Source organism: Macaca nemestrina, chromosome 3 (genome assembly GCF_043159975.1).
Source record: "Macaca nemestrina isolate mMacNem1 chromosome 3, mMacNem.hap1, whole genome shotgun sequence".
Lineage (NCBI taxonomy): Eukaryota > Metazoa > Chordata > Mammalia > Primates > Cercopithecidae > Macaca > Macaca nemestrina.
Window position 1 is genome coordinate 17,549,407 of NC_092127.1, and position 24,966 is coordinate 17,574,372.

The 24,966-nt window shown below is 33.6% G+C and overlaps 1 protein-coding gene across 5 annotated transcripts in view; it reads right to left on the bottom strand.

The window, feature by feature from the left end:
* The window catches only part of LOC105466678 (polypeptide N-acetylgalactosaminyltransferase like 6), a 1,213,852-nt gene that overhangs the window by 794,362 nt on the left and 394,524 nt on the right, over positions 1-24,966 (bottom strand). For 4 of the 5 annotated variants that reach the window (XM_011715760.3, XM_011715757.3, XM_011715758.2 and 1 more), the window contains one exon: positions 14,308-14,416. In XM_011715760.3, the coding sequence (XP_011714062.2) occupies positions 14,308-14,416 (109 nt within the window). Of the gene's footprint in view, positions 1-14,307; positions 14,417-21,662; positions 21,856-24,966 lie in introns of those variants that run through there. The other variant, XM_071092823.1, reaches the window with a different exon arrangement.

Below are 24,966 nucleotides of genomic sequence, written 5' to 3' on the forward strand. Positions count from 1 at the left end.
CTGCTGTTTTTTATTTTAAGATTGAAGGGATTTTTCCTCTAAATAATTATCATTCAGTTTAGTTTCAGCTAAGTTGTGTTCTAATTTTAGACAGCTAAATGATACATCTCAACAGAATGCTCACAGTCTCTTTTCATTTCCATTTTACATTTTCATTATTATTCAATGACTGACAAAGGAAATATTTCATTAAAATTTAATTTTAACCTTATGAATAATAATGAATATTGTTTTGGTAATACCCCCCAAAGTTGACCACTTCCCAACAAATCTCATTATGACATTTATTGAGAGCACATCCTAGATGTTTAAATTATAGTCAACTATTAACAATAAATAATGTGACATTGTGGATAGTAATAAAAAGGGTGCCAGATAATATTTTTAAGAGACATGAGGCTTCAGTAAAAGATGACCAGAAACCCATTGTAGCCATAGCAATGGTTGCTATTTTTACTTTCTGAAAGCAACATAGTTAGTCTCACCCAAATGGTGCACATTTCTGCTTCTCATTCTGTGTAGTTCACAGTCTTGTTCAATTATGGAGAATAAGGACATTTTGGAGCAAAACAGGTCCCTGATCAGCACTAAAGTGAGATGCTGTTTAAAGGAACTTAGGAAAGCCTATCGTTAATCATTTAAAGCATGGTAAATTCCCACTTCTTGAATGGGGTTTCAATGCATATACTTTAAATGTTTTGCTATGGCAATTTGCAGCAATTAGTAAAACCCCTTAGTGACTTCAATCATGAGATTTAAGAGGAAATGAGAAGCAATCTCCAAAAGAGGAAAATAACCACCATGTTGTGGCAGGTTCTCAGGATACTTTCCTAATGTAGGATTGCTGTTATTCCAAAAGCACAGTTCAAATGATTCAAGACCATCCTGTGACTTAAAGCCCTTGGACAAGTGGTTATATTTCATGAAATCATATATTTTGATTCATTGAACATAAATACACCTGTGTAAATATGGATAGGAAGATACTTGCTAGAAAGAAACTGTAAGCAGAGTAAAAGGATAGAGAGTGAATAAGAGTAACTATATCCACATATGATAATATGGTGATTGGCAGGCCTTTCTAAACTGGGGACATATGATCTGGTGACTTTAAGGAAGGGGCAAGTAGGTTTGTGAAGATATGTATGAAAAGTGCTCAAAGCAGCAAGAGCAGGAAGTGAAAAATTGCTGGAACATGTTTAGTACATTTGTGGAAGAACAAGGAGGCCATTGTGGCCAGTGGAGAAACTGAACACAAATCAATAAGAGCTGAGGTCAGAGACATGGGTCAGGTATAGATCATGTTGGGCCTTACGGGTTGTGGAATAAACTTGGATTTATTTTTGAATATGATTAACAGCCTTTGAAGGCATTTGAGCAGAGGAGTGAAATGGTCTGATTATATATATTCAGATGATCATTCTGACTTTTATTTGAAGAGCTCTGGAGCAAGATCCATTAAGATACTTACTGAAATAGTTTAGGCAGGAGACTCTGGTGGTTTGCATCAGAATGGCCACAGTGTCAATAAACAGCAAGGGCTCCTCCCACAATGCCTTATCCTTTTTAAGAACCACTGTAGTTACTTTTTTTCTAAAATTTCCTTCCAGAACTTGATGCAGTATTTGGCATTTAAAAGTATATCTTGATTTAGTAAATGTATAAAATGACAGAAGACTCAATAAAGCCTCGGATATTCAAACTTACCAGTATGACTAATTAAGACAAATTGAAGTAGTAAAAAGACATAATTTCATGGAATTCCTGAGGCTTATCATGGAATACATATATTGATTAGATGAGAGTATAAACTGTTTCAACCAAATAGATAATATAGAAGGGTTTAAACCAGCTTTTTAAAAATGTTGAGTTCACTCATATTTTAATCCAAAAACAAGTGTCAAATGCAGTGACAATATTTTGAGTTAAAATAAAAACAAAATTTTAAAGTTCAAAACTAAAAACAAATGCTTTCTAGAAATATGTATCAGTGATATGATGATTTTATAAAACACATACACATCACACACACACATACCTCTGAACGGATTATTTAAAATGTATGTTTTTACCACTTATAAAAGGAAGTTACGATAAATAGGGAACATCATATATTTAAAAAACAGTTATCTAAGCAATTGCATTTCCCCTCTCAACTCCCAGCACAATTTGTTAGATCTATAGTTCCATAAAATGCCATAGGCAGAGTTTACTTTTATTTCAGAAATGTGTTACTTAAAAAAAATTATGGCTGGGCGCAGTGGCTCAAGCCTGTAATCCCAGCACTTTGGGAGGCTGAGACGGGCAGATCACGAGGGTCAGGAGATTGAGACCATCCCAGCTAACACAGTGAAACCCAGTCTCTACTAAAAATACAAAAAATTAGCCGAGTGAGGTGGTGGGCACCTATAGTCCCAGCTACTCGGGAGGCTGAGGCAGGAGAATGGCATAAACCCAGGAGGCGGAGCTTGCAGTGAGCTGAGATCGCCCCACTGCACTCCAGCCTAGGCGACAGAGCGAGACTCCATCTCAAAAAAAAAAAAAAAAAAAAAAAAAATTATATGTGGAGAAATGTCAACTAGATAGCTCTTCAGTTACTGTAATTATACTCAATGTATATTGAATAATGAATCAATATCAAAATGTACATTCTCTTTTATATTGTATCAAAGGAATTTGTATTGAAATTCTTTTCATTCAACTTTTATTAATAATTTGATGAAGATTAAAGAACATGCTAATCTATTTTGTGATAATCTACAGCTGAGAGGTGCAGTTAAACTGTTTGTTAAAAGATAAAATACAGTGTCAATAAATCATCATAAAACATAAAACTAGTTAAATGAACTATAATGGCATTACACATAGAAAATATAAGGTTAGAAAAAAGAATACAATGCTTAAGGTATGACTAGGTTAGTGGCTACTTATAAGAATGAGAAATCAGAGTTAACTGGATAAAAGCATAACTCTTAACTGATGTTAGCATATGCCTTAACGCCTTAACATTTGGTTTACCTCACTTTGGAAGCCTTCCTGCTCCTGCAATGCTGGGTTTTATACCCTTCTTCTACCAATAAATTGGTTTGGCCAATGCTAACACCAAAATAATGAGGTGTAAGATTATGAAATAATAAAAACTCTGGATTTCTTTGAACCTTAATTAATGTGAATAATCTTTACAGTTTGGTTTAACTCTAAGGGCACAGATATGCCAGAAGAGAATCCTGATGCTACTCATAAGGTCCTAAGGCCTGTCTTTCAATTGCTCCTTTTACATTTTTTTTATTAATTCAAGAAATCTCCATTTCCTCAAAGGTGGAAATAATATGTTTTTCTGATTACTCACCTCTAGTGTTTAACAACATGCCTTCCACTATGTATACCACCTATTTATTAAAAACAATTATTTCAAGTAAATGAAGGGAACTAAGGTGGCTACAAATGTGAGAAATCACAGAAGAGCCTCAGGACTGAGTAAAGCCTGCCTACCAGCCTACTAGCCATTACACTTAAGAGTCATCTACTGGATCACAGACCAAACTTCAATAGCAAAAATATTTTGCTAACTCACACCCTGTAAAACTAAGACAAGAATTCAGCTACAAATAAAGACCCATAACAAAACCTTGACCCTCTGAAAATTTCCAGAAATAAAGTAAACTGATTATAATCAAATTACACCACAGTTAAAGGAACATCAGCCCACAGAGATGAAAAAGAACCAGCACAAGAACTCTGGCAACTCAAAAAGCCAGTGTGTCTTTTTTTTTTTTTTCCTCCAAATGACCACAGTAGCTCCCCAGCAAGGATTCTTAACCAGTTAAAATGGTTGAAATGACAGACATAGAATTCAGAATATGGATAGGAATGAAGATTATGGAAATTAAGGAGGAACTCAAAACTCAATCCAAGAAATCTAAGGATTACAACAAAATGGATCAGGAACTGAAAGACAAAATAGCCATTTAAAGAAAGAATCAAACTGATCTGATAGAGCTGAAAGACACACTACAAGAATTTTACAACACAATTGCAAATATTAACAGCAGAAGAGACCAAACTGAGGAAAGACTCTCAGAGCTGTAAGACTCGTCCTCTGAACTAATTTAGTCAGACAAAAATAAATAAAAAATGAATAAAAAACAACAAACAAAAACTTCAAAAAACATGGAATTATGTCAAGAGACCAAATCTATGACTCACTGGTGTCCCAGGAAAAAAGGAAAGTATGCAACTTGAAAAACATATTTGAGGATGTCATTCATGAAAATTTCCCCAACCTCACACAAGAGGCCAACATTCAACTTCAGGAAATGCAGAGAACCCCAAGACACATACTCATTAGATTCTCCAAGGTCAACATGAAAGCAAAAATATTAAATGCAGCTAAAGAGAAGAGGCAGGTGACCTACAAGTGGAGCCCTAGAAGGCTAACAGCAGACCTTTCAGCAGAAACCTCATAAGACAGAAGAGTTTGGTCATCTATTTTTGGCATTCTAAGCTCAACACGTGATCAAATGGACTTAACAGATATTTATAGAACTCACCTCTCAAAATCAAAATAATACACTTTCTTATCAGCACATGGCATGTATCCTAAAATTAACCACACAACGCAGCATTAAGAGGAAAGTTTATAATACTAAACACCCACACAAAAAAGTTAGAAAGATCTCAAATTAACAACCAAACATCACACCTTGAGGAAATAGAAAAACAAAAGCAAACCAACCCCAAAGCTAGCAAAAGACAAGAAATAACCAAAATCAGAGTAGAACTGAATGAAGTTGAGGCATAAAAAAACATACAAAAGGTCAATGAAAGTAGAAGTTGGTTATTTGAAAGAATAAATAAGATAGAACACTAGCAAGATCAATAAAGACAAAAAGAGAATATCCAAATAAACATATTCAGAAATGACAAAGCTGACATTACAAACAATCTCACGGAAATACAAAAAAATCTCCAGAGACTACTACAAAGACCTCTATGCACACAAGTTAGAAAACCTAGAAGAAATGGATAAATTTCTGGGAATATACAGCCTATTAAAACTGAACCAGGTATAAATTCAAATCGTGAATAGACCAATAATTCATTCTGAAACGGAATTAGAAAAAAGGCTACCAACTAGGAAAAGCCCATGTCCAGATGGATTCACAGCCAAATTCGACCAGACATGTAAAGAATGGGTACCATTCTTACTAAAACTATTCCAAAAAATTGAGTAGGAGACATTCTTCCCTAACTCATTCTATGAGACCAGCATCATCCTGATACCAAAACCAGTAGAGAGACAAAACAAAAAAGAAAATTATAGGCTAATATCTTTGATAAACATAGATGCAAAATCCTTAATAAAATACTAGCAAATTGAACCCAGCAGCACATCAAAATGCTAATCCATCATGATCAAGTAAGCTTTATCCTTGGGATACAAGGTTGGTTCAACATATGCAAATCAATAAATGTGATTCATCACATAAAGAGAACTATAAACAGAAACTATATAACCATATCAATAGATTCAGCAAATGCTTTCAATAAAATTCAGCTTTCCTTCATATTAAAAATCCTCAACAAACTAGGCATCGAAAGGACATACCTCAAAATAATAAGAGCCATCTGAGGCAAACCCATAACCAGTATCATACAGAACAGACAAAAGCTGGAAGCACCACCCTTGAAAACTGGCACAAGACAAGGATACCCTCTCTCATCACTCCTATTCAATATAGTACTGAAATCCTAGTCAGAGCAATTGGGCAAGAGAAAGAAATAAAAAGCATCTAAATACAAAGAGAGGAATTCAAACTATTCCTGTTTCCAGTCAATATAATTTTGTAACTAGAAAACCCCATTCTCTGCCAATGGCTCCTAGATCATATAAACAACTTCAGCAAAGTTTCAGGATACAAAATCAATGTAGAAAAATTAGTAGCATTTCTATACACCAGCAACATCCAAGCTGAGAGCTAAATTAAGAATGCAGTCCTATCCACAATAGCCATAAAAAAGATAAAATACCTAGGAATAAAGCTAACCAGGGAGGTGAAAGATCTCTACAATGAGAATTACAAAATGTTGCTCAAAGAAATCATAGATGAAATAAACAAATGGAAAAACATTCCATGTTCATGATAGGCAGGATGAATATTGTTAAAATGCTATACTGCCCAAAGCAGTTTACAGATTCAATGCTATTTCTATTGAACTACCAATGACGTTCTTCACTAACTAAATAAAACTAAACACAGAACTAAAAAAAGCTATTTTAAAATTCATATGAAACCAAAAAAGAGCCTGAATAGCCAAAGCAATCCTAAACAAAAAGAACAAGGCTGGAGGCATCACAGAATCTGACTTCAAACAATGTTACAAGGCTACAGTAATAAAAACAGCATGGTACTAGTATAAAATAGACACATAGACCAATGGAACAGACTAGAGAGCCCAGATATAAAGCCATACACCTGAAACCATCTGATCTTTGACAAAGCTGACAAAAACAAGCATGGGGAAAGGACTCCCTACTTAATAAATGGTGCTATGATAACTGGCTAGTCATACAGAGAAGATTGAAACTAGACCCCTTCCTTACACCATATACAAAAATCAGCTCAAGATGGATTAAGGCTCAAATGTAAAACCTAAAATTATAAAATCCTTGAAGAAAACCTAGGAAATACCATTTTAGACTTAAGCTCTGGCAAATATTTCATGATGAAGACATCAAAAACAACTGCAACAAAACCGAAAATTGACAAATGCTACTGAATCAAGCAAAAAAGCTTCTGCACGGCAAAGAAAACTATTGACACAGTAAATGGACAACACACATAATGGGAGAAAATATTTGTAAACTATGCATCTGACAAAGGTCTAATATCCAGAATCTATAAGGAACTTAAACAATTTAACAAGCAAAACATTCACAAACCCATTAAAAAGTGGGCAAAGGATATGAACACTTTTCAAATAGCCAACAAGCAAATGAAAAAAAAATGTTCAACGTTACTCATCATTAGTGATCACTAATCACTGCTAATGGGGATATAAATTACTTCAGCCATTGTGGAATTTTGGAGATTACTCAAAGAACCTAAAACTGAACTGCCATTCAACCCAGTGATCCCATTATTGGGTGTACACCCAAAGGAAGTCATTCTACCATAAGGACACATGCATGTGTATGTTCATTGCAGCACTATTCACAATAACAAAGACATGGAATCAACTTAGGTGCCAATCAGTGGTAGACGGGATAAGTAAAATGTGGTAAATATGTACCATGGAATACTATGTAAGCCATAACAAAGGACGAAATCATGTTTTTTTGCAGCAACAAGGATGGAGCTGGAGACCATTATCCTAAGTGAACTAAAGCAAGAACAGGAAACGAAACATCGCATGTTCTTATTATAAGTGAGAACTAAACGTTGAGTACACATAGACAAAGAAGGGAACAATAGACACTAAGACCTACATGAGGATGAAGATAGGAGGAGATTGAGGATCAAAAAAAATACCTATTGAGTACTATGTTTATTATCTAGGTGATGAAGCAACATGTACACCAAACTCCTACAACTTGCAATTTATCTATAGAATCAACCTGCAAATGTATCCCTAAAATTAAAAGTAAAACAAAATAAAATAAAGTATCTGATATCTCAAAAATCACCAAATATTCCACAGAGCTGTAATTACCAGAACAAAAGATAAATGTAACAACATTAATGAAAACACTAACAAATTATGTAATGAAATGCATGCTGCCTATCATGCTAATATACTTTTACAAAGATTAGTGAGATTTCATTGGGAAAGAGTTTCTGAATTTTCTTATTTTAAGATAGTTTCAGCGCTTTTTAAGTGGGCTAGACATTCCAAAAGATATTGAAAGAAAAACAAATACAATGTGGAACACTGGATCACAGAGCAGTGCAATGTAGTTAAAGTAATATTTAGAGGGGAATTTAGTTTCCCAAATGCTTATTCTACAATAGAAAAATGACTAAAATTAGGAGGTATAAATTTATTTTTAAGTATACCATGGAATACTATGCGGCCATAATGATGAATGAAATAATGTCCTTTGCAGCAACATGGATGCACTTAGATGTCATTATCCTAAGCAAATTAACCCAGAAACAGAAAATGAAATATTACATATTCTTATGTATAAGTGGGAGTTAACCCATTTATGGGTTAACACTGGGCATACTTGCACAAAAAGATGGGAATAGGAGATACTAGGAACTACGGGGCATGAGGAGTGGAGTGGGCAAGTACTGAAAAACTACCGACTGGGCACTATGCTCAGAACCGGAGTAACAGGTTCCATCATACTCCAGACCTCAGCATCATGCAATATACCCTTGTAACAAACCTGCATACATATCCCCTGAAACAAAACTAAATGTTGAAATTTTAAAAGTGAAAAATAAAAAAGTTAGTGCAAACAACATTTTTTAAAAGTCAGAAAAAATTTAGAGAAAAATAAAATAAATGAACAGAGACAAAAACTGGCTTTTGAAGTAAGTCATAAAAGTGACAAATTTTTGGCCTGGGGCAATGGCTCATGCCTATAATCCAAGCACTTTGGGAGGCCAAGTTGGGCGGATCACCAGAGGTCAGAAGTTCGAGACCAGCCAGGCGAACACGGTAGAACCCTGTCTCCACTAAAAATACAAAAATTAGCCAGGCGTGGTGGTGCATGCCTTTAGTCCAAGCTCCTGGAGAGGCTGAGGCAGGAGAATCACTTGAGGGGAGGTGGAGGTTGCAGTGAGCCGAGATCACACCACTGCACTCCAGCCTGGGCAACAGAGTGAGACTCCATCTCAAACAAACAAACAAATAAAAAACTGAAAAATTTTTGTAGAAATAGATTAAGAAAGTAGAAAAAAAATCTGAAAAAAGTATATAAATTTAAGCATCGCAGGCATTACAAAAATCTTATGAGGACATAAGAATAGGTAAATAAATTTGTGTTAATAAATATAAACATTTAGATATAATGGACAAATTACTAGAAGAATACCATTAGTTCCAGAAGAAATAGATAATCAACTACTACTTTAACTACATAAAATGTTAGCCAAGTGGTTAAAAATGTATGCTCCAAGGAAAGTTCAGGTCAACAGAGCTTCATCCATAAAAAAATCCATAATGATCACTAAAGAAATAATTTTAGTTTACAACAAACAATTATGAAGTATAAGAAACAGCAAGTATTAAACAGTCATTTTATGAAGCTGTCATTATACTGTTACCAAAACTTGACAAAGACTTGATAAGAATAGAAAATTTGGGGCCAATATTAATTCATAGGTAAAGATTTGAAAATGCCAAACAAAATATTAACAAATCAAATATAGTTATTATAAAAAGAATGATTTAGTCTAGAATAACAAATATGGTTTCTGTTAGAAAAGCAACAGATATAATTTACCCAAATAACAGATTAAAGGAGAAAATTTATCTTATCTATATTAATAAATGCAAATGAACAGAAAACTTTTAATAGAATCAGCACCCCTTCAGGTTAAAAGAAAGTCACAAACTCTCAGCAAAACAGATTCAGAAATAACATAAGTGTATTTGTTAAAGTGCATACTGTATTTGTATTGTGTTAATAAACATGATAAAATGTATTTACATTAGATAAATTGATCTAACAATAGACAGGCAGATAAAATCTCAAAATGAGCACTTAAATTCCTTTTGTGAGAATCATAAAATGCCAGAAGTAGCCATTATTACCAACTATTCAATGTTACACTGCAGTTTTTAGCAATTATAATAATAGGAGAAAACTAAAACTAAAATTATAGGTCTAGAATAGAAAAAAAAATTTTTAAATCACTGTCATTACTATCAAATATGAGTGTCTGCATTTTGAAAATCCAAAATAAACTATTGGTAAATGTTTTGAATTAATAGAAAAGCTTAGAACATTTTCTAAATTCATATCAGTGTTAAGAGTTATTAACATTTCTATATTACAATTACAAACAATGAGGAATTTCAATATAATCATTATGTGAACAAAATCAACATAATATTAGTTTACTAAGATTAATACTAAACATAATCTGAGAACAAAATTACAAAGCCATCCTTAAATATAATAAAGAATTAGCAAATAAATATAATACTGTACCATAGAATAGACTATTCTATATTGGAAAATATCAATAATCCCCTAATTCATCCATAGGCTAAACACAATTAAAAAATTCCCACTTTTTTGTGCGTATCTTCATATGTTAATGTGAAATTTAAAACTGAATGCAAAATTTTAAGGAAGAATACAGTGTAAGAATGACAACATAAAGAAGAGCAAGAATGTAGCTCTTTTTTGGTAAGCTATACCAGCTATTAATAGCTGTAATAAAGATATAGTACATTAGCTATTGTGGCATTAGCATAGGGATTTTTACTCACAGAACAAGATTGAGAACCCAGAAAGAGAACACACAAATATGGGAACTTAATTTATAATAGAGTCAATAGTTCAGAGCAATGGAAGGAAAGACAAATTTCTTAATAAATGTTGCTAATAATTGGTTAAGTGAATAAAAACTAAATAAATATTGGATCCCTACCTCACATTATATAAAAATGAACACTAGGTGGATTTAAGACCCAAATGTAAAATGTAAAATTATCAAGTTTGTTTATTTATTTATTTATTTATTTATTTATTTAGAGACAGGGTTTCCAGCCCAGGCTGGATAGCTCACTGCAGCCTCGAATTCCAGGCTCAGGTGATCCTCCTGCCTCAGCCTTCCATGTAGCTGAGACTACAGGCACATGTCACCACACCTGGAAGAATACATATATATTTTTAATTGTAGAGATGAGGTCTCACTATGTTTCCCAGGCTGCTCTCAAACTCCTGGGCTCAAGCAGTCCTCCCTCCGCTGCCTCCCAGTGTGTGGGATTACAGGTGTGAGCCACTGTGCCCAGCCAAAATTATCAAATTTTTAAAAGACAATGTAGAACATCAGTATGACCTATCTTTTACAAATGATTGCTGAATTTGGCTATCTCAAAATTGAAAACTATTCATTAAACCATACATAAAGAGATTTTTTAAAATAGTCTACAAAATGTAGGATAAGTTCTTGTCACTAAATATAACCACCAAAGGATATAATTTAAAATAAATCAAGAACACTGTGTGGAGCAAATAATTCAAAAGATGGAAACAGAAATGAATAGGACCTTTACCAAAAAGGAAGAACAAATGGCCCAAAAGCATAAAAAAGATATCAACCACATTTTAATGTGTTTGCATTAATAAAATGCAAATCTAAGTAACAGTGAGAGACTATTTCATATCACCAAATTTGGGGAAAAAGTCAGACAATTTCAAATATTCACAAGGATGTACAGCAATGAGAATTCTATCCGTTACTGATTGAAATGAAATTGGTGTATCAATTTTGGCAGCTAGTCATGCCCTAATAAAGTTCAACTGTGCATTCTCTAGACATACAAATCTACTATTAAATATGTACCTTAATAAAATATTGTCTCTACCCCAGAACCATGCACAAGAATACTTATAGCAGCATTATACACAACAACTAAAACTATTCAAAGGCCCACCAAGAGGACAATGTTACAGAAAATTTAACAACAGTAAAAATGAACCAACATTTCACGCATTGATCTAGATAAATCTCAAAAATATTTTTGAGTGAAAGAAGAAAGTCATACAGTAAAATTAAATTTTTAGATAAAGGTCAAACACTGGCAAAACTTACCAGTATTTGATTCAGGATAAATACACTGGCAGTAAAAACTACAGAGAAAAATAATAGAGTAAACACAAAATTAAAGTCTTGGACTTTAATGGCACAAATGATCCTTTTTCTTGTCCTATATATGAAATACACAGATGTTATTTGATTTTGACTCTGTACCTGAGTGTGTGTGTACACACATGTATGTTTTAATACATTTTTCTTTATGATATATTGCATTGTATAAAAATAATAAATTTTAGTCTATAAATTTATCATATATCCTCCAGTGAAAAAAAAATTCTACTATTTAAAAGCTTTTTAATTACACAAAGAATTTGTACTTAAAAACTTGTGATATTACCAATTTCTTTTGTAGATCAGTTTTCCCTTGGTCCAAGCAAAGATGAAGATAGAAAAGACAAGTTTATTCAGGAGGTGGAAAGGGTGGTATGAAGCATATATAAATGTGAAGCACTGGATTTTGTATTCAAAACTCATTAGTACAAGCAAAGGATAGGCATGCCAATTCATGTTAAAGTAACTTAGATGGATTAATAATTACAGTTATCATTAGTCGAGTTTCCAATATGTCCAAATAATTGGACAATTACTGTAGGTATATTATCTTTAATCCTTAAATAAATTCTACAAAGTAGAATATCAGAAACAGAAATCGATTCACCACAGCGCCTGTATGGAAATGCTAGGATTTGAACCTAGGTGTGTCTTTCTCCTGTTGTGTCCTTGCCATTACTCCATATTGTCCAAATATTATTATTTAACAGTGGAGTATAATGGACCATGATAAGACCTGGTTCTTAATCCAGAGCTGGAAATTATTAGCTGCTTGAACTTGGATAAAATTTAATAAATTCATAGGAACTCAGTTTTATTTAATTTGGGATACCTATCAGAGTTATTCTGAGATTTAAATAAAATACATATGCAAAGTACTTAGTAGAAAACATGCATTCAATAAATTTGGGCAATTTTATTATTATTATTAACTTGTGGAAGATTCCATTGGTAAGATTATGAAAACATTCCAAAAAACTTCAGCATCCTGGGGTCATAAGGAGAAACAAGTAGTTGGATTAATACAGGGTTGATTGAGCCAATAGAGGAAAAAGATAAAAGTACTAGAAAAGTGAGGATGCTGGTAAGGAACTCACTTTCACGACCATTCATGGGGTCACTGCCTAAGGTGGAAAGATGATAGAACCTGGAAGAAGTTGATTCTCTGAAAACAGGGAACATCTTTGGAATAAGCCGCTTTAATAAAGTTGAGGATAGGGCGTGGGGCAGGCCTTTTTTTGAAGAAAAGGAATGGAAGAAAATAAAAAAGACTGTAATTAAGTCAGCCATACCTGATACAGAGCTACGAACATTTCACAGCCCAGAACAATTTTGTTCCTAACTCTAGTTGAGTAAGAGGACCTTACACCGTGGCTAGTCATAATTCTGCTGCTGATTTGACCTTGAATGCAGTGTCTCATGGCTGCTGAGATGTCTTTACCAAACTGTAGCTGCTCTATTTCTGTGACATCCTCACTGAGAAAATAACTTACTTGGCTGAACAAAAGAATATGGGTTTCCTATCATGAGTTACTCACTTTCACTGGATTTCTACTTACATACCCTTCTGAATTTCTGTTCACAACAACCTAATCTTTAAGTCCTTCTAGAAAGACTTGTCTTTTGTTTGTTTGTTTGTTTGTTTGTTTGTTTGAGACGGAGTCTTGCTCTGTCGCCCAGGCTGCAGTGAAGTGCCATGATCTCAGCTCACTGCAAGCTACACCTCATGGGCCATTCTCCTGCCTCAGCCTCCCGTATAGCTGGAACTACAGGTACCCACCACCAGGCCCGGCTAATTTTTTGTATTTTAGTAGAGATGGGGTTTTACCATGTTAGCAGGATGGTCTCGATCTCCTGACCTCGTGATCTGCCCACCTTGGCCTCCCAAAGTGTAAAGACTTATTCTTTCCTGCTACTTTGTCCTTTAACTCTAGCACAAGTCTAGAACTCTGCTACAAATAAACAGACCTACTTGATTCCATTTAACTGCCTGATTGCTTTTCCAACTATTGCCAACCTTAGAAACCCATCTGCTTGACCTGCTGACTTGCTGTATGTCCTGCCAGTGTCTAGAAATGTTGGTAGAAATGAAATACTTCGCATTGCCAGTTAGATACACTTCAGCTCTAAGGAGTGAATCTTGCTCAAGATACATATCTACCAGGTCAAGTCTCGTTGACAAATCCCAGGATACCCCTAGAAATTATTAACAAGCAGTTGGGAATATACAGTACTATATATTTATTAAATTTTAATGACTTTTACTGCAGCTAATATTAAAAAGACTATTCATTATTTGTTTTCTCTCTGAAATTTGAAGTCACTTAGGTTCTGTCTAGTATCACCTCCAATATCCCCATGAAACATACTTTACTGTGTGCAGAAGAAATGCTAATTAGAGATCCTTTACGTGACAAATGAGACACTGCTGCGAGTGAAGTAGCACTTTGGCGTACACTGAACTTCATACCTGAGCGCATAGCCTCTTTCTGAATGCTTTCATAGTCATGCCAGTCCTTTCTTCTCAAACCATCTGTCCATGAATAGAATTGCCCATCTCCCAGGCCCAGTGGAAATGTCTGTGGAAAAGGAAAGTATTCAAGCATAAAAAGGAGGTATTTCCTTTTGCATGGTAGGTAAACACAGCCGGGCACATAATAGGCAATCAAAGAATATCTGTTAAATAAGTGAATCCTCTGTGTATAGTGAAAAGAAAGCTATCGCTGGTGACCAGATTTATACACATTTTAAATCTTTTTTTTAACCTTTAAAATGAGAGCACATCTCTCCCACAACAACTACCATTCCCTATTTTATTTCATCCAGAGACACTACTATTTAGTGTGTCACCTGTAAGCATAAATGCCGAGCTGTTTTTATTTGCCCAAAGTGTAAATATTGATGGTGCTACCAATTTTGGTGGTGCATTGAATTAATTTTGTTTGGGATTGGTACAGTTTTATTTATTTTGATCAAACATATCTGAACGGCTTTGTAGTAACATTAGCAACCATTCATTGAATGCTCACTATGTGCCAGGTTCTATGTTAAATACTCTGCGTATAGAAGTTTTTTTAATCCTTATGATAGCCTCAGGTTGTAAATCCCCATTTTTCTGCTGAGTAAACTGAGGATCAAATAACTAAAATAACTTGAGGTAAACCACAGTGGCAGAGCCAGGACTTGGACCAGTTCTGTTAAGACCAAAACTGTGCTCTTAAAAACTATTAAATACTGTCTCTCATCTAGATTTCTGGAAACATAGTGCATGTTTACACTTATACTTAAAATTATCACCCATTCATCAACTATAGTCACAAAATACAGTTCATGCTTTTCCAAAGTCTAATATGTTATCATGTCAACGTGAAAATTATTTCTGTGTACATTGCTGAAGCTACTTCTTTTTTTGTGGTGTTTATTTCTGGTAATAAGAAACAATAATCATTTTGAATAAAATTTATCTTCACAATCTTGTAGTCAAGATAATGTAAAATAAGTGTTTTCAAATTTACATACTATTTTTTCTTTTGTTCTTTTTTGGAAATAAGTAATACATCAACTGAATGAAGAAAATAAAATTCTAGAAAGCAAAAAGAAAAAGTCAATTTAGCCAAAAAATGAAAAATTTCAGTGAGGTAATTTTATTCTAACAGCCTTTTCAAGATACAAAATGTCTTATTTTTTAGTTTTAGATAATATAGCCATTATGCTTTTGAAAAATTATCTACCTTTAGCCTATCTTCATAGTTTATAAAAGATATACTTGTTTTGAAAGGATAAAAATGGGGCATAATATTCTTTCCTTAAAAAAGGTAGTTAAAATCAGAGAAAATATTTTCCCAATCAGGTGACTATAATCTACATATTTCAAAGAATTTGTTGCTCATAATATTGGTGAGCTCAGAAAAAAAGAGGGACAAATATACAAAGATTATGGTGAATTTATATAAACTATTAGGAATGATGATAATTTTTTAAAGGAAGATGAAACAAAAGTTATGGAAAAGTAAATAGAAAATGACATAGTAAAAGTAAAAGAAAATGGAAAAGTACCAGGTTTGGCAATATATAGCAAACATTTTAAAAGGTCAAGCATTTTTTGAATTGATCATCTTATAATTAGAAATTTTAGAACTCAGTTATGCATAGAAAGTATTAAAGAATCAAATGAATACGAAATGCATAACCCATGTTTTGTCTCAGCCATGCATTTACAGTGCATGAAACATGGAGGTATTCTTGTGTAAACTCCAGTGTGTGAGCTCTCTCTGGGTACCAGGAACACTCTATTTTCCTTATTTTGATACATGTAAGAGAGCAAATTCTTAATAAGTAGTAATATAATGCAGATTGAACAAAAGTTAATTGAACACAAAAGTTAACATTTACTCTCTCCAGAAGTCAAATGAAAACGACAATAAAGCATCAGATGCATCAGGAAAGATGATATTAGAATTCACATAAAGTTTCTGTAAATAGCTGGGAACTACTGGGAAGGAAGTATTTTTTATGGCACTGAATTTTCAAAATATGTACAAACTGGGGACATTTTATATATCCGATTGTCAGGTTAAAGGTGAAAAGATAAAGATTGACCATTTTTAATAAGGGGCAGTTAGACTCTTCTGGGTTCTCTCTTCCACTCAAACAAGGGGGTGAATTCTGAGGGCCATCCACTGTACTCCCACCCATGGAAGACTGGAGCGTGAATGGTATGTTCTCAGGCCACAAGAAACAGTTGAATATAAGGTTGTCAAACTGCAGTGAAAATCATGGTTCCATGTTAGCCTATGTATCAAACATTGTTAATGAAGGTATCTTCCTTTACTAGACCTCCAGAAAGCTGCCAGTCCACAGCTGACATCCTTACATAAGAGATGGAGGAATTTCTACTTGGAGAATTGAAATCAACTGGAAGAGATACAGTTACTGGTTCCTAGGTCCACACCCAGTAACCACGTGGGAAATAGCTTAATTAGCAAGCCCTTCTGTATACAGAGAACTTCATGTCACTATTTTCATGACTTCACTCATGAGTATGAATAGGCAGCAAAGGATTTCCAGGGATTTCGGAGAGCCTTTAACATATAATTAAGAGGCCAAAAAGAAACAAAAAGCATACCAAACTTGAAGAAAACAGAGGCAATATAAGGTGCAGATAAAAACTTCAAAAATTCTAAATTTAATTTTCTTAAAGAACTTTAAGAAAAGTTCCTTCAGAGATACAGAAATTTTAAAAAGAAGCATTTAGAGAATCAGAGAGAGTTCCTGAAATGTAAAAATGTGATATCAGGGAGAGAAAAATTAAGAGACAGTTTGGAAAATGAAGGTCAAAGGAACCCTACTGAGAAACAGAAAAACAAACAAACAAATAAAATGAGAGACAGAGGGAAGAAATACAACATTGCAGAGAGATGGCAAAATAGTAGCAAATTCAGAGATCCTCCAGTCCCACTGCATAACGGAATGGAGAGAAGCTCCAGAAACGATGCCTCTGTGGGGGAAAACACACACACACACACACACACACACACACACACACACACACACACACCTTCTTTCCTTTAAAAAAACTTGAAATGAGAGTTACAGTTCTTCCAAAGAGATTAGAATTAATGAATGATATATGTTAAAAACTAAGCAAATGAAAAGTGTGCCAATTGATAAGGCTATAAGAAACAAAAACAATGTATAAAAAAGAAAGCCTAATCATAGCACACTGTTTGATTCAGATATGAATAATCTAACCGGAATATTGGCTTAACTAACATAACTATACTGGAGGTTGAGGGAAAGACTGGAATAAGACAGTTAAATAGATATTTTCTTTAATGGGAAAGCAGTAGATAAAACCAAAATAGGAAAAATAGAGAACAGTAATATACACGTTATCTATAAATATGGAGTCATACGACAGAATGAAAACAAAAGATTGACGTAGTTGCCCCTGGGTATCAGAAATTGCAAGCAGGGAAGGTGGGCAAGAGGATTGCTGGTTACCACCATAGTCTTCATAGTATGATGAGATTTTAAAAATTATTTGCAAGTATTATTTTATGTAAAACATAAATCTCAAATAAAAATTGTTAGACATTCTCAGCCACTATTAGTGCTCTAGCAAGGTGTGTTAGTATCAACAGAACACTTTATAATGGTAGGGGAATCAGGCTAAATCAGACCATCTGAAACTGCTTTAATAAAGGGTATCTGCGGGATTTGCTACACTAATATCTTTTTTATCGGTATCAATGCTACCCATAGACCAGCAGCATCAGCATTACCTGGGAACCAGTTCTTTTTATTATTATTATTATTTTTATTTTAATTAATTAATTAATTAATTTATTTATTTTTGAGACAGAGTCTCACCCTGTTGCCCAAGCTGAAGTGCAGTGGGGCAATTCTGACTCACTGCAACCTCCACCTCCTCGGCTCGAGCAATTCTCGTGCCTCAGCCATCTGAGTAAACTGGGATTACAGGCGTGAGCCATCGCACTCGGCCATCCTGGAAACTTATTAGAAATAATTCCTTTTTCCCAACTCAGGTCTAGTAAATCAGAAACTAACAGAGAGACAGAAATCTGTATGTTAACAAATTCACCAGGTGATTCTGAGGCTTTCTATGGGTTGAGAACCTCTAATCCGTATGAATTGGAATGTGACACAATAGTCACCTTTAAAAAAAAAAAAAAAAAAAGAAGTCAAATTCATTAACATATAATGTACCACAATCTACTGAAGAATCTTTTTCATATTGAGGGCTAATGACCAATATAAAGACTAGGTATGCTTGCATACCTAATAAATACATCTAAATCAATCTCAGTGCATTTGTATATAATTACATTGGTTTTGAAAGCTTAACCATCCAGTAGATGGTGCATAAGTATTCTGACCTTTCCTTTTACATGAGCAATCTCCAGTGCTCGGACCCATTTGTTTCTCTTTTGGATTGTACCATGTGTCCTCTGTTTGATTACAATAGTACAGATCCATTATCTACGACCTTGTAAAATTAATATATAAACAGTATTGTACCTTCTTGCGGCATATATTTCAGACCCATAATTAGGTTGGCCATTTATTTGTGGGCACTATTCCGGTTTTTCACCTTGAGGACTTTTTATTCATTGTGATATTGCTACAAATAATTAACTTGAAAAAATATCAGGGACAGAGGAGACAGAATCCATTAAGTAGAAACCACATGTAATAATGAGGGCTGGGATCCCAGAGTCCATTGAAACTAACATCCTTTTAGATAAGTCAAAAGAAACTATTTCCAAGGATAAAACATTACTCAAGAGCAATGTATTTACCAGAGGGAACAAATTAAAACACCCTTTGAAGTCAGGGATGTGACACAAGCACCTTTTGGGGACAGAACAGTCTTCAAAGGGATATGAAAACCAGGGTGTACTACTCTAGGGAGGGATGGGCTCTGGCGATGCCTGCTACTGGTATAAACTTTTAGTAATCTTAAAGCACTTCCCAAGGGCTGTTGGTCTGGAAATCCCTGGTGAATCAAAAAACTTTGTTTCTTTATCTCTAAATTAGAGCAAACTTATTTGTCATAACTACAAATGCGATGACAATAAAAGTACACATTTGTGAAACTCTGTGAAGAAAAGATTATCTGTATTCTAAAACCTATCTTAGGTTTCATAAATCAATCAATGAACTTTTATTGTCACAATCAACCATATACATATGATTCTATTTGTTCCTTAGAAGAAAATATGATGTAGTAGAGAAACGCTGGATTCAAAGCGCAGAAGATATAAATTAGAGTTTCTAACTATAGGCAAAAATTGGCATGTCCTCTAGGTCTTCTAGGTCTCTCAGCTCACATATGAAATTAGGGTAACAAGAACAATACTTACCTTACCCACATTACAAGGCTTTTTGAGTAGTAAATCTTATATATGATAAAGTGTGTGAAAGCCCTTGGTTTATCAAAACTTGATATATAAATGCCAATTGTTTTCATCATCCCTGCTATTTTTGATATTTGAGTTATTTCCATTGCCCTTGAAAAATCTTAACATAGTCACAGAGAGAACTCTTAAATCATTAAACAAATAATAAATTATGTGGTTGAAACTCTGTTACAGGAGATGTTAACAAAATATTGTGATGAGTATGATTCTTATATTAGGCATGATTAAGTTCTTATATATTGAAGACACCTAGGAAATGTTTTAAGCAAATGGAACACTACCAGAAAACTAACTGTATGGAGGACTGTATGGGAAAAAGGAGAAAACATATGTATATTCTTATGTAATTTTATCTACATGAAAACTAAGAACCAGGTGATAAACTGGAGTTTAGAAAGGTTTAGGTCATATCATTAATAAGTTCTTCAAGATCACATAACTAATTAAGTGGCAAACTAGAATTTGATCCAAATATGTCTGTCTTTAAATCTTATGAATTATAAAACCAAACAAACGTGGAGACTTTTTCTGATTCTCTCATTATTCATTTATTCAAACTTTATTAGATAAAATCACTTAGAAAAATGTTAAGAAATGAACCAAGAAAGATCAGGTAAAGCCACACAAAAAAATCATACACAGGTCTCTGAACTCTATGCACTGAGCAACAGGAAGTCAAGAAAGGCTCTCTAGCTGAAGAGTAATGGAATAAAATATTATGCGGAAATTAAGGTTTTTCTATTATTCTTCTAACATCTCTTTCCTTCCTCAGAACTCAATTACAGAACATGCAATGGGTCTCAAACAATCTACAGAGGAGTTTCTGTATTTTTGTATATGTACAAACATTGATAAATTAGTATTAGAACATAAAATTTTTTGGTAGAAAGAATTATCTTGTTATTTACATTCTGAATAAATTCTCAAATGTGTCATTGTTAACAATTTTAAGATACTGACCAAATAAAATAGCCCTTGAACTGATATCAGTTGCTAAAACTTCTAGTCAGTCCATGCTCTTGCCTTGTAAACATATCTGAAACAGGATCAGGATCTCAGATGTGTGAAGCAGGCAGAAAGATGTACTAAGGAGTGTAGTTCTTATATTTAGATCTTAAAATTTTTCAGTAGAATCTGGAAATGAGTGTTATGTAAAATCTTGATTTAAAAATTTTAAACTAATTAAAATATTTGCAAAACATATTGTGCTGGATTATGTCTTTGGGGCATATCAAACCTTCAGTTACTAGTCTGAAAACTCGGGCCAAGCTTATGTCATAGTCTTAATCATGACTCCCATTCACTCTCTGCCTCAGAAATTGATGGCATTATCTCTTATTGGTATAAACTTGATGAAGTTTACCAAGACCTGGAACTCGCAAATTTATCCTTTGTATTTATATCAGTATCTGGACAGTCTGAGAGCACAAAATGATTTTTCATGTACCATTTTAATGATACTTGCATAGTAATTCCCCAAGGTGGGTGTGTAGATCATTATAACTAGTTAAAGACAAACATTGACAACACAGGGTGGTAAAGAGAGCTGCAAAAGTGAAAAAGTCAGAGGCAGAGTCAGTTCTGGTATATGGTAATTAAATAATGCTTTGATTTTATTTTGAGGATTAAAAAAAAAACCAAAAAACTGAATGCCTTAATCCTCAGCATCCCAGATGAGATCATTTATCTGGATGATACATCTTTTACATTGACCACACAAATTACAGGGTGAAATTTTATCATATAGTGATGCTCACTTTTATGATACATATTTCCATATGGGATTTATTTGTAAGAAAAAGTTGCTATCACACCCACACTAACATTTGCTATTAAATAACTATATTAATGTGAATAAAGAACACATTGTAAGAGTTCTTACATCTCTTGCTTCCTGCTTCCATCATTCTGAAACTACTTTTTAATGAGATGTTCATTCTTTGGTGGGTGGAAAGATTAAACATCACTTGTTTGCACAGGTAGAGGTCAGATCACCCTCATTCTATGATTTTTTTTTGGTGTGCTTGTGAGAAATTTCTGAAGATGCCACCTTGTTTAGATATGACTAATGTCTGGGTAGCTGTAAAGGAAAGAAAAAACATCTTGTGTTGATCCCCTTTTCTCCTATATTATTACTTCTTAAGTTTCAATAACATAGCCAGAATTAATTGTTAGTAAATAAAAGCTTCTGTTAGTAAGAAACCCCAGAGAGATAAGTAGCAAACTATTCTCATGAGAATAAAGAATAACATTATTAAGAGTAATTTTGTTAAAGGAAATGAACTGAAAGTGCCAGGTAAAATCCTGCCTGATATTAAGTAGGGTTAAGAACTCAGCAGTAGTTATAATCCAGCTGACATACAAAATTTCCATCTAAGCATATGATGTAGGATAGTTGTGCTACTGACCCTCAAAATTACTATAATTTTTACTTGTTTCCATCAAAACAGAAACCTGTTAGCTCAGCAGGAAAGCCCTCTGTATCCCTGCTTGCTATGCAGCTGCATACCTTGTAGAAATAGTGAAAAGTTCAGCATCTTAAAAAAAAAATGACAAATTTTCTGGTAACCTTTTTTTCCTCCAAGTATTCTCTTTGTGATTCCTAAGGGTGAAGAGTATTCTCTTTGTGATTCCTAAGGGTGCGTGCGCGCACACACACACAAATTCCACAAATTATGAAGAATGTGGATAGCATTTCTGTAGAAACGTAAAAGCAATAAAGATTATTTCAAAAAAGGCACATATTATATTAACCTTCTAGAATCGTCCATCCCCCTGTTGATGGTGATTCAAACACTTATGGTTTTCTGGGTTCACTGAGGCTGGGTTTTACAACCTGTTGAATTTTTCTTCAGAAAGATATTGTATGGTGCTTCTAGAATTCCACCCTATCAATTTGTCAAGGAAAACACACAGTATTCTCGGTTGTTCTCCATAATCAATATTATCTTAAACTGTGATGCTATTTTCTTATTAATCTGAGCTCACTGTGTTATGACTAAAGGAAAACAAATAATACAGAAAGATGAAATGGGGATTAGGTAGAAAAAGCTATGATCTTTTTTCACAACAAGGGTGATAGTGACAAAGAAACCAAGAAAGAGTGTTAGTTTTCTCCAACTTGTATGTTACCCAGGTGCTTTCACATATCTACTAACAAAATAGACAGCTTGATAGTACAAGAACCAGAATCACAACTGAGTATATAAAATTATAATGCACTTAAGAAATGATTGGATAATAGCATGGCTAAGTTATCTGTTTCATATTCCTAAAATACATCTACATAAATATGCTTAATTTGACTATAGTTATCATCATGTTCACAAAAACCAAATCATTATTGCATCAGCCACATGTGCACAAATGTAGATAAGAGCTCAATATTGTCTTCAATTAGGTCTTCACTACTTTTAGTTTGTTGGAATTGTAAATGACTTCTGAAGTGATGATTTTAAATTTTTATCTGAAGAAAATTGTCCTAAATGGTGAAGACAATTGAAATATCCAAACTTTGTACTTGAAAGACTCAAAACAAACATGTTTTTTTGCCTGTCTGTCCTAATAGCTGAGTTGGTGCTTTAAGCTCATTCAATCTTTGGAAATATTTAATGAAAATATAAAGCCATTGTAAATCATAAAAAATTGAACAAACTTATTTTTCTTCAGGAGTATCACAACCTAACATGTAAAATGGATGATTGGTAAGTCAGACATGTTGTCTAGAGATATAGGGAAGGGGATATTTATACCATATTCCCCTTCTAGCACCAGTATTTTAGTGCTGATGTAATTTTATTCAATCCACCATTTGGCTGCCCACTCAACATGTATTTATTGAATGCCTGCTCTTGCACTAGAGATAGAGTGGTAAGCCAAAAGAAACAGCAGTTCTGAGGGAAATCATATTCAAGTAGAAGGAGGCCCTCATTCATATAACCAATATTAATTAAGTATCTAATGTGTGCCTGGCACTGTTTAGGTACTTGGGATTTATCAGTGACTAAAGCAGAGTGTCATGCCCTTGAAGAGCTTACATTCTACAGGTGTACTATTAAAAAAAACAAAGAAACTATACAATATTACCTTCAATGAGATCTTCTTAGGTTATTTAATCATTGTGAAGGGACAGAGGAGGACAGAGATGTGCTGAGTTTGAGAGACAATACATTTAAGATTTCTAAGACTTACAAGGAGAAATTTGTAACAGAGAATTGGATTTACTGGCTGAATGTATAATATAATATTTTCCACTGGAAAATTTAATTCTAAAAAAGTATTTCACAAGTTATTTTACTTACATATGGATATTGGTTCTTATGTGGGTAAGCAAGCATCTTTTCAGGCAGAAGTGCCAATACTTTTAAATATCAAAACCAGGTTGCTTTGCATTATATTGGCTATCTAGCATAAATATAATTTGTCTACAGTGTTCGGAGGAGGAAATAGTCTCAATTTCCTTAAATACCAAATGATAAAATGTCAAGACTTGACAAGTAGAAGAAAAAGCACTTAAAATCTAAATCTTAAAAGGATCTTGGACCATGACTTTCACAGCTAATTATTTCAAATACCAGCAGAGACGTTTTTCAAGCTTTAATTTAAAATATCTTGTTCAACAAACTGTAGACATGAGAGACAATAGATCACTGTGTTTTCCTGGTATCTACTCTGTACTCTGAAAATAATTTACTTACGGGAAAACGACTTCGATTATTATAATTATAGCTTGCCGTCAAAAAGTTTTTTAAATTTAAAACACTTCGTTTTATAGAACATAGATATGGGAATTGAATAGCATATTAATAAATGTTGTGAAAGATTTATCTGCATTTGGTCATAAAACAAAAGTCTAGATAGCATTTATCATTTCTGTGTTAAGGATGTCATCTACATAACAATGCCATGTATTCTACTTTATTGCCTTTGATGTCTTGAAAATATCAACAAGTAAAATAATTCATATTAATAATGAGAAACATAGATGCCAAGGAATAACTTTTTTAAAAAAATAGTTAAGGGTTATTCTTTTGCCTGTATTTTTAAGAACAGAAGGATACGTATATATACACTAGTGTGTATATATATATACTGTTGATATATATATATACACACACTTGCTTAATCTGAGATATTATATTTTCTGATTGCAAAGAGATCCAATTAATAAATCCATTTTAATTTGG